We start from the raw sequence: 16,871 nt of genomic DNA, 5'->3' as shown, positions 1-16,871 counted from the left end.
CTGGTGTTGGAATATCGCTGCAGTTCAGCGACAGACTATCTAGAACATTCTTTCCTTGAAGAACTCTCACCACATCAGACATACTATTGCCAAATCTAACACTTTGGTAGCTTCATTCACCGAAAAGTTAATCAAGTCTTGGTCCAGTAGAGATATAAGATGTTGCTTCTTTTTTAAACCTTGGGCCTACAATAATAACATAACAATTCCGTTTAGAGCGTGCGAGAATGGAAATTGTTAAATTTTAACCAACTTACCAAACTTAAAAGGCTTTGCGAGTCTTTTGACACGTCTAAATTAATAATGCCTTCCGCTCATAAATTCAAGTACCAGTACTCCGAAACTATAGACGTCTGACTTCTGAGTTAAGTAACCAGTCCTAAAATATTCAGGATCCATATATCCCCTGTGATTGTTGAAAGAGAAATGAGAACTAACAATAATCTGTTAACAAAAAATATGTGATGTTTCTGTTTTTACCTGGTTCCTGCTACTATAGTGTAAGCACCCTCTCCGTCGTTCAACAGCTTTGCTAATCCAAAGTCAGATATCTTAGGATTAAGATGCTCGTCTAACAAAACATTTGAAAGTTTTATATCTCTGTGTACAACTCTGAATACTGCTTCTTTGTGCAAGAATGCAAAGACCTTTCGCTATTCCAATACAAATTTTAAGTCTTGTTTCCCAATTCAGTCTCTCCTTAAGATTTTTATTACCAAATAATGCATCGACTAAACTCCCATTAGACTGGTATTCATACACCAATAGGAATTTGTTATTGGCTGCAACACAATGCCCAAACAATGTGACAATATTTTGTGTTGACAAGGCGTTTATTTCACTTGAAAATTCTCTGTGTCCTTGCTGTGAATCTTGAGAAAGGATTTTCACCGCAATTGCACCTTTATCAGGGAGAACTCCCTGTATGGTAAAAATAAGCATGTCATTGTCAATAAATAAATGATATATGAACACCAAAATAACATAACATTGATCTCAATCTCTGTTCGTAACTGAAATTCCCACTTTGGATTTCTTCTCCAAAAAGAAACAACTTGTTAAGCTTAAATCATACTAAAAAAAAAGAAATCATTTAAAACGACGTAATTACCTTGGTCGGTCGGTAAAGATTTAGTTCTAATTCTACCGATAACAGTACTCCAACCAGATTTTTTCTCTTTCCCTTTGGTTTTAATATCATCTTTGATTGATAAACTAGACAAATCTTTTATCAATCTCTTGGTAAACGTCCTACTTGAGCTTTGACTTTTTGTTGGTTCTGGTTCTTCAGTTTGCAATAGAATTTTAAAATAATTTGGCAAAACTACGATTAACACACATAATTCAAAAAATATAGGCATGTTTGCGTCCCAATATAGGCATGTTTCAGAAGAAGGAACGAAAACTCCGGCCGGCAACTAAATTCAACTATGTACAACTCAAGAAACAAATACTAATCAACTTCTTTTCTTTTCGGACTTTCAAAACCTGGCGTTTTTAGGGGCCACTCAAAAGGATTTAGGGGCCATCAATTTATACCCAGCCAAAGACTCTAGTTAAGGGGTACCCTATATGATATTGAAGTTACATAAATGCCCTTCTGGTAAAACTGTATAAAAACCAAATCAAAAACAATTCTACTCATTTCAACTCTTCTTCTTCCAGTTTCATATTATCTTCCGATTGTGGAAGAAAAAAAAAAAATTCTCGTTCAACCGAAACATCGCCGCGAATCGTAAAATCAAAACATCGTCGATTCGATTATAAAACAATGGATAAGAGAAATGAAACCCACGACCTAGAACCAAAAATGTTGCTCGGGGTATCGATCCAAACATTGGAATTTTAGCAGGAAATAAAGAAATTCTTGCTGCAAATGAAGAAGAACGCGAAGAACAAGTACCCGACAATGTAGTCGGTGGTGGCGATTCCGAGACTCAAACACTTCGTCAACTTCAAATGGCCCCAATTAGGTAAGAATCTATCATTTTTGGGGTTTATTTCGCTTTAATTCGTCGAATCGAGAAAAAAAAATTCTAGGGTTTTCGGTTATTTATCCAGATTCGGACGATATGCATGCTCATTTACTTCCGAATGTAGTCGTGTTCTTCATTTTTCAAGAACATAGACAGTATTCGGGAGAAAGATTTGATGATTATCTGCCGAATATTGGTGGCCATATCTTCCTGGATACAAACTGCTAATAATCGGTAGTTTAACGAATTTTTTGGCTACCGAATATATTTAAGTAGACACAAAGTATTCGGAAGAACACTCACTACCGAATGTATATATTGAAAAAATATCAAAATTTATGATATAGGAAAAATCCCATTTTGGGGCCAGTATTTATTCGGAAGACAATATAATGTTTTATACCTCCGATTGTGTAGGATAAAATTTTAGAGTTTCTGAACTCCAGTTGATGAATATTCGGTTGTAAACGTCTTTAGTTATATTCCGATTGTTTTTCATTCGGAAAAAATATGTGTCTTCTTACTTCCGAATTTGTGCATTCGGGTTATAGAGGTGCACTTTTTCTTCAGATTGTGTAGGATGAAAAATTTACAGCTTCTGAACTCCAATTGATGTATATTCGGTTGCAAATATGTTTAGTTAGCTTCCGATTGTTTTGTATTCGGGAATAATATGTGTCTTCTTACGTCCGAATGTGTACATTCGGGTTATATTTCCATACTTTGTCTTCCGATTGTATAGTTTGTAAATATTGTTCCTTTCTTTGTTGTTTAGACAAAGTCGAGAAGGGAGGAAGAAAGTGACAACTAGTGCTAGGAGGGAAAGGAGTGCCAAAGATAATTCAGGTGCTCAACAAAGCGAACAAGAACAAAGCAGTCAACAAGGAGTGCAACCAACAGTTGAACAACAAGGCAGTGAACAAGGGGTGCGACCAAGTGTTGAACAAGCCGCTCAACAAAGTGCAGGACCAAGTGTTGAACCAGTTGATCCAGTGGCAAGAGTAGAAGAAGAAGGACAACCAAGTGGTACCCAAAAAGCCAAAAAAGGAAAAGATGTTGTAAGGAAGGATATTGCTATGAAAACATCACATCTTGTCCCTCAGCACTTGAAGAAGAAGGGTATTCCAGCAGGCACAATCCTTGGACTACCAGCGGATGGAGGAAAATTGCTATTTGGATACAAAGACTCATGGGCCAGAGAAATATATGAAACCGAGGTAATAAAATTACTATTTTTTATTAATGTATTGTCTATGTGTTATATCGTAATACTTGTATTAATAGGATCATCAAGATGCGGTCCGTCTACTCAAACCTACCGCCGCACCAACAAAAATGCTTGCGTGGCCTTTATCCGGTGAATGTGAAAGGTTCAAGACAATTGTTGCCAACTCGGGGTTAGTTAATGCCACCTAGAATTCATTGTTGGAACATGATCGTGTGGCCATATCGACGTTCGTGGAGAGAATGTATCCTGAGACCGATACTTTCCATATGCCGTTTGGGGAGATGACGATCACCCCGGATGATGTTGTGCAGATTCTTAACCTTCCCGACCAAGGCACAACTGTGAAGTTTAACTACACAAAGCAGTTAAGTTGGGCACAACTTTATTCTCTAACTAACAAGTGCTTAGGTTGGGATGAAGAGACAACAACAGCAGAGTTTAGGAGGCATGCAAGTTACAGAACAAGACAGATCAACATTACAGCTTTGATGAATATGTTTCGAGGCACCTTGGAGAAGGAAAAGAATGGAACGTTAACTGATGAGCAAGTGAACCACGCTGCCACCGCATATCTCCTTTGTGTATTGGGATGTGTCATATTCCCCAATACTTCTGGCAACCGGATCGACGCCAACCTTATACAACTTTTGGATCCTCTCCATGAAGTCGGTGACTATTCTTGGGGCACGACATGCCTAGCATTCTTGATGGAAGAGTTGAGAAAGGCTTCGAGGCTAGGAACCTGCCAAGTTGCCGGGAATGTGGCTCTATTGCAGATTTTTTCTTTAACTCTATAACTCATTCTATAGTTATTCAGTAGACAATACATATGATGCATATCCATAACTCCAAATGACGCATATTCGGTAGGAAATTATCCATCTCTTTTCCCGAATGTTGGTTATTCGGTGGTTAAGTACTTACTTTGTTTTCCGATTATATACAATCGAAAATATTCTTTTGATATTAGAACCGAATATACAGGCCATAAAAGCTATAGGTTACTGAACTCCAAATGACGCATATTCGGTAGGAATTGATCCATCTTATTTTCCGAATGTTGGTTATTCGGTGGCTAGGTACTTAATTGTTTTCCCGATTATATACAATCGGAAATATTCTTTTGATATTAGAACCGAATATACATGCCAGAAAAGCTATAGGTTACTGAAATCCAAATGACGCATATTCGGTAGGAATTGATACATCTTATTTTCCGAATGTTGGTTATTCGGTGGCTAGGTACTTAATTTTTTTCCCGATTATATACAATCGGAAATATTCTTTTGATATTAGAACCGAATATACAGGCCAGAAAAGCTATAGGTTACTGAACTCCAAATGACGCATATTCGGTAGGAAATGATCCATATATATTTTCGAATGTTGTGTATTCGGTGATAGCTACTCAGTTTTGTTTCCGATTATATATAATCGGAAATTATGTTTGGAAATTACTACCGAATATACACAATCTATTTACTAAAACTTGGTTTCTTATGTATATAGGCATGGATCTATGACCACTTCCCTATCCTGAAGTTGGCCGGAGAGAACCCGGGGTGGTGCAAAGGTACTCCTTGAGGAAGAAAGTATATATTTGAAGACAACCGTTCTAGGACAAAGGAGCAGCAGTTGATTCGCATGAGGGAGATTTTGGACCAATTGAAGGCCTCAGACGTATGCTTTGATCCATACAAGGAAGATCGAGTCAGTGGGCATATAAATGTTCGGTCGGACTTGTCCCTTTATTTTGGACCATTGTGGCACCCCACAGGATATGTGATGTATAACCCCTCTAGGGTGATGCGACAACACGGGTATATACAACATCAACCTCTGGAGAAAATGGGGGATTACTACAAATTGGAGTTGGAGTTGTGTTCTTCTAGTGGTGACAATCTCACGATTGTTCACACAGGCCCACCTACTGTTCTTGATAACTGGGATAAGAGGAATGACTTCATTATCGACACTGGTAGACGAACCATCCTAGGTGATGAAAATTCTCCAGACTATATGAGTTGGTATAACAAGGTATCACATCCTTTGGTTATCCGTGAAATCAAATCCAACACTACTGCGGCGGGTTCAAGTTATAATTGTATCATCAAAGACAAACCAGCTGGTTATGATAGACTGGTGCGTGTTCTTATAATTTTGTTCATTTTATATTATTCCTATAAATCTTAGGTAATTACCGTTTGATGTTATGTCATTACGTATAAAAAACAGGTGAATAGGTTCAAGCGTGTTTCCAAAATGTTAACTGCATGCTTGAAGAGCGGAGATCCCATGCCAGCTGAGAAGATCAAAGAGGCTAGAGATCTAGTTGATAATATGGATAACGAAGATTATGTTGCCCAGTTTGGGGAGAAAGTCACGAAGAGGCATCAACCCAAGGTGACAGTATCAAAGACGGGTAAAAGAACTCGAGCTTCATCGAGCGCTGAAGCTGCTCAAACTGAAGGTGCTCAAACCCGTGGTCGTGCAGGACTGGGAGGTAGTCACGGTCGTAAAGTAAAGAAGAGCAGATAAATGACAATGATTTTTGTTGTACATTCGGAAATTTGTTTGGGTAACTAAGTTAGACAAGTTCAAATGACAATGATTTGTGTGGTATATTCGGAAGTTTTGGTAACTAATTTAACTTCCGATTATTTCAAAGACAAAATTTGAAAAGTATAAGTTTTTCCAAATTTTGATTTTTAGGCCATCGTACATTCGGAACTTTATAAAAAACCTATCCTCCGAATATCACAAGTTCAAAACAAACCACGCCATGGCTCCAGGTATTTCCAAGGGCCAATATTGAAGGTTAGACATCCCATATTCGGAAGTTTTGGTAACTAATTTAACGTCCTATTATTTCAAAGACAAAATTTGAAAAGTATAAGTTTTTCCAAATTCTGATTTTTGGGCCATCGTACATTCGGAACTTTATAAAAAACCTATCCTCCGAATATCACAAGTTCAAAAAAAACCACGCCATGGCTCCAGGTGGTTCCAAGGGCCCATATTGAAGGTTAGACAGCCCAAATTCGGAAGTTTCGGTAACTAATAACTTCCGATTATTTCAAAGACAAAATTTGAAAAGTATAAGTTTTTCCAAATTCTGATTTTTGGGCCATCGTACATTCGGAACTTTATAAAAAACCTATCCTCCAAATATCACAAGTTCAAAACAAACCACGCCATGGCTCCAGGTGGTTCCAAGGGCCAATATTGAAGGTTAGACAGCCCAAATTCGGAAGTTTTGGTAACTAATTTAACTTCCGATTATTTCAAAGACAAAATTTGAAAAGTATAAGTTTTTCCAAATTCTGATTTTTTGGCCATCGTACATTCGGAACTTTATAAAAAACCTATCCTCCGAATATCACAAGTTCAAAACAAACCACGCCATGGCTCCAGGTGGTTCCAAGGGCCAATATTGAAGGTTAGACATCCCATATTCGGAAGTTTTGGTAACTAATTTAACGTCCGCTTATTTCAAAGACAAAATTTGAAAAGTATAAGTTTTTCCAAATTCTGATTTTTGGGCCATCGTACATTCGGAACTTTATAAAAAACCTATCCTCCGAATATCACAAGTTCAAAACAAACCACGCCATGGCTCCAGGTGGTTCCAAGGGCCAATATTGAAGGTTAGACATCCCATATTCGGAAGTTTTAGTAACTAATTTAACGTCCGATTATTTCAAAGACAAAATTTGAAAAGTATAAGTTTTTCCAAATTCTGATTTTTGGGCCATCGTACATTCGGAACTTTATAAAAAACCTATCCTCCGAATATCACAAGTTCAAAACAAACCACGCCATGGCTCCAGGTGGTTCCAAGGGCCAATATTGAAGGTTAGACATCCCATATTCGGAAGTTTTGGTAACTAATTTAACGTCCGATTATTTCAAAGACAAAATTTGAAAAGTATAAGTTTTTCCAAATTCTGATTTTTGGGCCATCGTACATTCGGAACTTTATAAAAAACATATCCTCCGAATATCACAAGTTCAAAACAAACCACGCCATGGCTCCAGGTGGTTCCAAGGGCCAATATTGAAGGTTAGACAGCCCAAATTCGGAAGTTTTGGTAACTAATTTAACTTCCGATTATTTCAAAGACAAAATTTGAAAAGTATAAGTTTTTCCAAATTCTGATTTTTGGGCCATCGTACATTCGGAACTTTATAAAAAACCTATCCTCCAAATATCACAAGTTCAAAACAAACCACGCCATGGCTCCAGGTGGTTCCAAGGGCCAATATTGAAGGTTAGACAGCCCAAATTCGGAAGTTTTGGTAACTAATTTAACTTCCGATTATTTCAAAGACAAAATTTGAAAAGTATAAGTTTTTCCAAATTCTGATTTTTGGGCCATCGTACATTCGGAACTTTATAAAAAACATATCCTCCGAATATCACAAGTTCAAAACAAACCACGCCATGGCTCCAGGTGGTTCCAAGGGCCCATATTGAAGGTTAGACATCCCATATTCGGAAGTTTTGGTAACTAATTTAACGTCCGATTATTTCAAAGACAAAATTTGAAAAGTATAAGTTTTTCCAAATTCTGATTTTTGGGCCATCGTACATTCGGAACTTTACAAAAACATTATCCTCCGAATATTACAAGTTCAAAAAAAATTGTTTCCTGGAACCAAACAACACCATAATCGGAAAGAAAGTTGACTCATAAAATAACCGAATATTACAATCGGTAGGTTGTTTAACAAAATAATCTACCGATTTCGTATAATCGGCTAGTTTTTATATTAATAATACTCCGATTACATCCATTACATAAAGTTCAAACGGCCTTAACCTTACAATTTCGTCAAAAGCACCTAAATCCATACTCCCAATTGACCATAAAAGTATTAAAACAGATCATAACTTCCAGTGACCATAGAAATTGTCCCTCTTGATTTTGTAGCATCCTTCATGTTCAAATTGTTTCCCGTAGAGGTCCACATACCGGCGATCCGCAAGATTTCTCTGAAATTACGAATGAGTAACAAGTTAGTACTAACTTTTGTTAATGTGAATTGGAGTTACAGAGATACTTACTCGTTTTTCATACGTCCACCAAGGAAAAGCGTTCCTAACAAACCGTTCCTCATCTTCAAGTTTGTCAATCTCCTTATCTAGCGCATTCTTTCTCATCTTAATGTCATTGGATGATCTTCGAATTCGATTACCATATAAGGCCTCAAATACCATTAAGATACGGTTCCATATCTGCTCTTCGGATTCCGATTTGTGGAGCTTGTGAACACGATCATGAGTAGTTACCACAACCCACGCTCTATAAATAGCACAATCTTCTTCTTCGGCAAAAGCAATATCCATGTTTTTTGTTATGAAAATTAAAACTGAAGAGAGGAAAGAGTTTGGTGCAATTGGGGTGATAGATATGAGTTTCTTTATATAGGTTTAGGGTCCAACGACTCTTTTTGTTTTTCCCAAAAACTCCAACGGCTAATTTGACGAAAGTTGAATGTGGAGAAACCAATAATCGGTAGGTATTGGATTTAGCATATCTACCGATTATGGTAGCTTTCAAAATTTGAATTTGCGGCAACTTATAATCGGTAGGTTTTGTAATATATTTAACTCCCGATTAACGCTGAATCCAAAACACGAACCAAGAAATACTGCACCTCGTATAATCGGACGTCTGGCAAATATTTTGGCCTCCGATTGCATTCGGAGGGTAACAATGTTATCATATCCTCCGAATATATAAGGGTAATTTCGCCATTACGAATTACGCGAGATAAGGGCTGGCTACATTTTCCCTTTGGGTGACCTTTTTTGTTTTATTGTTGGCCCCTAAATCCTTTTGAGTGGCCCCTAAAAACGCCAGGTTTCAAAATGTCTTTAGTTTTATTTTTTAATGTTTAATAACCATTTGTCTTTGTATTCAGTGTAGCGGCAGCTATTCACGCGCTTCTTGGGAACTTTGCCTTATAATTTAAACACTTTTGGTTAAAATGCATCACTTATACAAATTCTTTCAAACCCATTAAAATTTCATGTACGATCTAATGCAACACTGTTAAGTTTGGTAATTCTCTGTGTTTCATTCATTCATCACGTTTCAATTTATACAAGACTCAACTTGGGTTCCAAGACACAAACCCTAAACCTACCGACTTGAGACCGATTACTTGGGTCTCAAGATTGCTACGTACGGAAACGGACTCTCTACATAGACTGTCCAAGTTAGTCCATCTAAATGGACTATCCAAGTTGGTCTCAAAACATGGTCTCAAGACATATTCTTGAGCCCAACACTACGTATCTCTTAATACCCCCCCTCAAGACGGAGCATGTAGGTCACAAATGCCCATCTTGGACAAAAGATCTTGAAATTGAGCTTTCCCTAATGATTTGGTGAAGATATCTGCCAATTGCACCGCCGTAGGAGTGTAAGAAGGGGATATAATCTTCTGTACTATAGCATCTCGAACAACATGACAGTCCACCTCTATATGTTTGGTTCGTTCATGAAAAACTGGATTCTGAGCAATGTATAATGCTGATTGACTATCACACAGGAGCTGCATTCCATGTGGATGACGAACCCCCAAATTACCAAGTAATTGTTTCAACCACTTCAACTCACATGTTGCTGCTGTCATGGATCGATATTCTGCTTCAGCTGAGCTTCGCGAAACAGTTGGTTGCTTCTTTGTTTTCCAAGACACCGGTGAATGCCCAAGACGAACAAACCATCCTGTCAATGAACGTCTAGTCAAAGGGCAACATGCCCAATCTGAGTCACACCACCCTTGCAAACTCAGGTTACTATCAGAGCGCAACAAAATGCCTTGCCCAGGATTCTTTTTCAAGTATCTAACCACTCGAAGTGCAGCCTCCCAATGTTCGATTCTCGGTTTTTGCATAAACTGAGACAGTGTATGCACCGAGTATGTAAGATCAGGTCTAGTCACGGCCAAATAAATCAGTCTACCAATTAGTCTTCTATATTTTTCAACATCAACAAACAAATCTCCCTGCGCCAAAGCCAGACGATGATTAGTCTCCATTGGAAACTCAGCAGGTCTAGCTCCTAATAAACCCGTTTCCATGATAATATCCAATACATATTTTCTCTGGCATATATAAATACCATGTTTACTACGAGCTATCTCCAAGCCGAGAAAATATTTCAATTTTCCCAAATCTTTCATCTTGAAACATTGTCCCAAGTATGATTTAAATGTATGAATCTCCATTAGATTATTCCCTGCAATAATCAAATCATCTACATAGACCAAGACATTAAGCTGTATGTCTCCCTTGGTCATAGTAAAAAGAGAATAGTCCGAGTATGCTTGCCTAAAGCCGTATTTCTTCAAGGCTGTTGATAGTTTGGCAAACCAACAACGAGGAGCCTGTCTTAAACCATATAATGATTTCTTCATTTTATACACCATATTTGTCTGACCCTTAGCAAATCCAGGTGGTATCTTCATATACACCTCATCCTCCAAGTCTCCATGAAGAAATGCATTATGTACATCCATCTGATGTACTTCCCAATGTTTAACTGCTGCGACAGCTAAAAAAGTACGTATCGTTGTCATTTTTGCAACTGGTGCAAATGTCTCTTTGTAATCCAATCCTTCAACCTGATGATTCCCAAAGATCACCAAGCGTGCTTTTAATCGGACCAACTTCTCATTTTCATCATACTTCTCCGTGTAAATCCATTTACTTCCTAGTGCTCTCTTTCCCGGCGGTAATTCTTGCAATTCCCAGGTACCTTGTTCTTCCAAAGCTCGGATTTCTGCTTCCATGGCTTTCCTCCACCCTGGATGCTTCATGGCTTCTTTAAAGTTGCGTGGTGCAGATCCAGTTGTTATAGCTGCAAGATATTTCTTATGCACAGCAGAAAATTTATCACAACTAACATAATATGTCAAAGGATAAGGCGTACCTGAGGATGATGATTGTGTAGAAAGAGGATGAGGTAGATTGTTTTCTCGAATAGTGTGCGTCACAAATCCTTTTAGTCTGCTAGAAGGGATCTTCTGACGCTTCCCTTTACCCATCTCACCATCAACGACAACATTATTGCGAGAAGCAACATTATCTTCATGTTGCTTATTCTCGGACTCAGCTGAAACACCAGCACCTTCAGTCTCAGTAGAAGGATCAGCATCCTCGGTCTCAGCTGAACCATCAGTGCTGCCTGTCTCAGTTGAAACTCCAGCGTTGTCCGTCTCAGTTGTATCCCCACCTTGAGGAGCTAATACAGCTCCTTCTCTGCATTCATCATCACTCCAGTACTCATCAGGACTGTACTGAAGCCTCTCAGCCAATACACCTTGCGGATCAGTCACAGATGAAGTATTAAATCTCGACTGCATCATCTCAGTCGCCATCTTACGTGATACAGCCTCAGTCTTAAATGGAAATTGATGTTCAAAAAATACGACATCTCTTGACACCCTAAATTGTTTCGTGTCTAAATCATGTACTTGCCATGCCTTTTTACCAAACGGATACCCAAGGAAGACACACCTTCTTCCTCTACTCGCAAACTTATCCCCTCTACTACTTTGATCATGCCCATAGCACAGGCATCCAAATACCTTCAACTGATGATATGGGGGATGTTTTCCAAACAAAAGCTCATACGGAGTTTTATGATCTAAAATAGGTGTAGGCGTGCGATTGATTAAATACGCAGCTGTCAATGCGCATTCCCCCCAAAACCTTATTGGCAAATTGGCTTGAAATCTCAAAGCCCTTGCCACATTCATTATATGTTGATGTTTTCTCTAAACTCTTCCATTCTGTTGTGGTGTACCGACACAGGATGTCTCAAACACTATCCCATTGGTTCGAAAGTATCCACGCAATGCATTAAACTCAGTTCCATTATCACTTCTGACAATTTTGATTTCTTTATTAAACTGACGCTTTACAAGAGAAATGAAGTTAAGAAATGTCTGTTCAACTTCAGTTTTGGTTCGAAGCAAATAAATCCACACACCTCTTGAAAAATCATCTACTATTGTCAAAAAATAATGTGCTCCACATGATGACTGAGTCTTATACGGACCCCATAAATCTATATGAACCAACTCAAAAATACAACTGGATTTACTGAAACTACTAGCAAAACTACTCCTATGATGTTTTGCTCGTGGACAGATATCACAAGCATCATTATTCTTCTTTATTAACCTACTCATTCCTTGTAACTTTTGCAACACTCTCTCTGAAGGATGTCCCATACGCCGATGCCATAACTCATACGTATCTCCATTAACAGCCATAACTTCAACTTGAGGCACACCACAGAAAATATACAGTCCACCTTGTCTCTCAGCCACTCCAATCATCCTCCTCGTCAACCGGTCCTGTATAAGACATAAACTGTTAGTACATTGGATAATACATCTTTTCTCATCAATAAGTTGTGTAACCGAGATTAAGTTACAAGTTATTTGAGGCACATAAAGCACATTCTCTAGTCTCAATCCTCCAGGTAGAATAACAGTTCCTATCTTCTTAGACAATGCAGACTTCCCATCTGGAAGTCCAATATTGCATGCCTTTATATCTTTTATCTCTATCATGTCATCCTTTATATGTAACATGATTTATTGCCCCCGTGTCTACAATCCACATAGTTTTATTCTTCTTACCTTGGAGTTGAGGCGTGGATTTCTTGGAGTTTAAAAACTCAAGCACCTGTTGAAGCTGTGTTGCTGTGACTCCAGTCAGACCTGACGCTTCTGATGAGGATGCTCCACCTGACTGCCTTGCATCTGATATGTTGAGGTTGTGTGCTCGAACCTGGTTGCCTGCACCTTGTCCTCTACCTCCTCTACCACTGGTAAAGTTAGTGCCACCATGCCCTCTGCCATTGGTTCTGCCTCCTCTACCAGATCCTCTTCCACCTCTAGGTATGTCTCTCCACCATTCTGGATATCCAATACGTTGAAAACACCCATCCTCTGAGTGTCCATCTCTGTTACAGTACTTGCAATGCTTGTTAGGATCATATGTATTGTTAAACTGACGTTGATCAGATTGCACTCTGAATGCCATCACATTGTCATGTACCTCCGTAGATATAGCTACTTCTCCTATACGCAGACGCTCCGAGTTGACCATTGTCTGGTATGCTACATCTGTTGATGGCAACGGGTCTCTAGCCAACAGCTGTTCTCGCATGGAACTATACACAGAGTCTAATCCAATCAAAAAATAGTGCAAAAAGTCTTCTTCTCTCAACGTACTCACTTGTGATGCGATATTACAAGTGCAATTACCAGACTTGCACTGAGGTACCTTCATGTATGTCATCATCTCATCCCATATCTTGTTGAGTCTCCCAAAGTACTCAGCTACACCTTCCGCTTTCTTTTGTTTGCACTCACTTAACGAAGTTTTCAACTGACAGATTCTTGTTCCGCTCACAACACAGTATCTTCTCTTCAACTGTGTCCACAGCAAGTTTGCATCATCATAGTCTCCCAAGCTCGATCTAATTGATGAGTCTAACGTGTTGCTAATCCATGAAACAAGCATCGACTGGACAACAATCCACTCTTCCAACTGGTCACTATCTTCAGGTTTCGTGATTGTTCCATCAACAAAACCAAACTTCCTTTTAGCTATCAATGATCTTCTTATGGCTCTAGCCCATTCTTCATAGTTAGTCCCCTTTAGAACAATCGGCGTGATGATGATACCTGGACCATCACTTGATCCTAGATGGTAGACTGGGTTCTTCTTCTGCATATCACACTCTATATTTTTCCCTTTGGATGATTCTGTTTCACCCTCCATTGTTTCTGTTAGGGTTCTTAACCGGCTCGTGATGCCATGTTAAGTTTGGTAATTCTCTGTGTTTCATTCATTCATCACGTTTCAATGTATACAAGACTCAACTTGGGTTCCAAGACACAAACCCTAAACCTACAGACTTGAGACCGATTACTTGGGTCTCAAGATTGCTACGTACGGAAACGGACTCTCTACATAGACTGTCCAAGTCAGTCCATCTAAATGGACTATCCAAGTTGGTCTCAAAACATGGTCTCAAGACATATTCTTGAGCCCAACACTACGTATCTCTTAATAAACACCAAATACTGGAAGGATGTTGTTAGTACGAACAATCGAAAATAAAAATAAACTAAAAATAAGTTGCCCCATCATTTAAAATAATCACAAACAAGTTAATCCCTGTGATCCTGATTTTAGAGTTTAAATGAATTAGAGTTAGGAAGTTGGATGAAGCTACTTTGCCGAGAAAGCGCCATCATCTTGTTAATTTCTTGATCATCATTGATTATAAAGCTTTGGGGTATTATGTTGATGGAGTTCATGACGCTGGAAATGTTTAGAGCCAGTCTGACAACCAAAAGTTGTTTTCATAAGCTAGACGTAAAATTTTCTTACTTCACAAAAGAAATACTAGTTTGTATTTTGGAGCCAAATCTTCAATTTTCTTTTAGATGGAAAGTTTGACCATCTAGCAGATTGGTCTCTTTGCAGCCTGTTGTAGGGAGAACGGATTTCGTTTGCTTGTGTAAAACATTTGTAATCACTGAAATGGTTATTTTCTCAGCCAAATCCAAACAAATTACCTCGATTTTACAATATCATTTACATTCAATCAGCATAATATATTGGGTTTGCAAACAAATTCAGGAATATTTCATAGAATGACAGTCTCATATGGCCAACTGCCAAGTAACGGCCAAACTAACATCCTTTCACGATTTTGTTAAATTATTTGTATCGTCACAATCAACCTTTGCAAAATTAGGACTTTGGACCAATGAAATGCTAAAGAATATGTCAACACCTCGGTTATTATCAGACAGAACCTGTTTGTGAGCAGAAAATTTCAAACCTTAAAGCTGTTTAGAATCTTCAAAACAACTATTTGCTTGTAGCTGTTTTGTACCAGAATTGGAATTTTTTTGATTAAAGTAAGCAATAAAGCAGCTCATTAGAAGCTTAGTTTAAACTTGCAACATGGATAGTTGCTCTCAAGTCATGAACCCCGGCAGGCCAGCTAATTATAAGGAATGCATATGCTATAAAAACATCTTCAAACCACATTTTTAACACACACAATCACTAATTTCCAATAACGAAATTTCATCATCTCTCTAGCTTGCTTGGTATATCCAGAGTTGACAATGGAGTCTGGTGGCCAAGCAACAGTTGGGGGGAAGGCGGCAGAGGTGCCATCGGAGTCTGGTGGCCAACCAACAGTACTGAGGCCGATTGCAACCACGGCGTCAACTGAGAGTTTATTGAAGTACGGAAGTTTGATTTTAAGGACGGTAACCTTTGTGTTCTCCTTAATTTCATTTGCAGTTATGGCAAGTAATAAGGGTTTCAACACCACAATCAAAGGATTCAGGTAACCTTCTTTCGCCAAGTTTCCAAAAAAAAAAAATTCCAATTGTTGTAACAATTCAAGCTAATTATGCAGTTATGTATTGGCGGCTTGCGTCATTTCCACGGTATACACATTGCTTCAGAATCTTCGTCACTTTAACTACCTCTCCACCGGAAATCTTCTGCTTCCGGCGTGCGCTTCGAATCTTGTCGATTTCCTTGGAGATCAGGTAACCTGTCGATATAACGGTCTAGATATGTTTGTATATCAAATGTTTCATTTTTTTATGGTTAATTTCTCGTTTGTTGATGTGTTTTATTGTTCAGATTGTTGCGTATCTGTTGTTATCCTCTGGATCAGCGGCAGCTCCGAGCATAGATTTGATAAGGGGATTCGAGAAGGCATTGAAGTCACTGGGAGCTAATACCAAAGGATCAAGTGTGAGTTCAGCTTCCACGGCCATGGCTTTCTTAGCTTTCTTTCCTTTGGCGTTGTCAGCTATGATATCTGGTTACAAGCTCTCTACCAAAACTTATGTTTGAACTCCTGAAAATTGATTGAATCGACTATGTACACATTGGTACGTACTGGCAGTGATTATGTACTCCATGTAATGTTTCATTTTTGTGTTATATTGTAACGAAATGTCTAAACAAACCAAGCATAAATGAACATTTCCAAACTGGTTTTGCCATTTGTAGTTACTTTTTTTTTTCCTATCTGCCAGCATGACTTTTCCAGAAAGTTGTTAAAATGATCGTTCATTTTCTACTTTCTTCATAGAATCGTATTCAAGAGATTTCCATAATGTGATCCCACGATGCAACAAAACAATTTATTAAAAGAATTTCCCAAGAGTTTTTTTTTTCTTTGATTTTGTTATTGATTTTGGATGCATAGCTTTTAAGATCATTGATCAATGGCAACTGGCGGAGTCGATATTGAAATTAAGATGAAATTTTTTATTCAAAAGACGATCAAACAAATAGAATAAGAGATCTTTTTTTACTGTTGTTTTTACCAAATGTGACGCACATATGTATTCGTGCATCCCTTCTCACATAAAGGTGTTAGAATACGGGGGGTCAAATGACCCGACACAAATAGCCTGTTCTGTTCCGATACCAAGTTAGAATACGGACATCCAACTCAAAACCAATTAACAATGACTGGAGAGACCCTAAGAGATTATAAACTGCAGGATCTTAAATTGTCCAAACAATGTGGGACTAATAATCTCAACACGCCCTCTAGTTGTCATTGGATTTTTTAGCAGAACTG

General features: G+C 38.3%; 1 protein-coding gene across 1 annotated transcript; it reads left to right on the top strand.

The window, feature by feature from the left end:
- Nucleotides 1–15,297: 15,297 nt before the first annotated feature.
- LOC113278261 (CASP-like protein 4B1) lies at nt 15,298–16,248 on the top strand. Its single transcript, XM_026527153.1, has 3 exons — nt 15,298–15,611; nt 15,684–15,819; nt 15,917–16,248. The coding sequence occupies exons 1-3, from the start codon at nt 15,385–15,387 to the stop codon at nt 16,130–16,132; spliced, it is 579 nt and encodes a 192-aa protein (XP_026382938.1). The 5' UTR covers nt 15,298–15,384; the 3' UTR covers nt 16,133–16,248.
- The last annotated feature ends 623 nt before the right edge of the window (nt 16,249–16,871 follow it).

Source organism: Papaver somniferum, chromosome 5 (genome assembly GCF_003573695.1).
Source record: "Papaver somniferum cultivar HN1 chromosome 5, ASM357369v1, whole genome shotgun sequence".
NCBI lineage: Eukaryota > Viridiplantae > Streptophyta > Magnoliopsida > Ranunculales > Papaveraceae > Papaver > Papaver somniferum.
The sequence above is the reverse complement of the archived record's forward strand: the minus strand, read 5'-3'. Positions and strand labels throughout refer to the sequence as shown.

Coding starts and splice junctions, on each gene's coding strand:
- LOC113278261 (XM_026527153.1), top strand. CDS start 15,385: ATGGAGTCTGGTGGCCAAGCAACAGTTGGGGGGAAGGCGGCAGAGGTG. Junction 15,612..15,683: donor ACCACAATCAAAGGATTCAG/GTAACCTTCTTT, acceptor CTAATTATGCAG/TTATGTATTGGCGGCTTGCG. Junction 15,820..15,916: donor TCGATTTCCTTGGAGATCAG/GTAACCTGTCGA, acceptor TTTATTGTTCAG/ATTGTTGCGTATCTGTTGTT.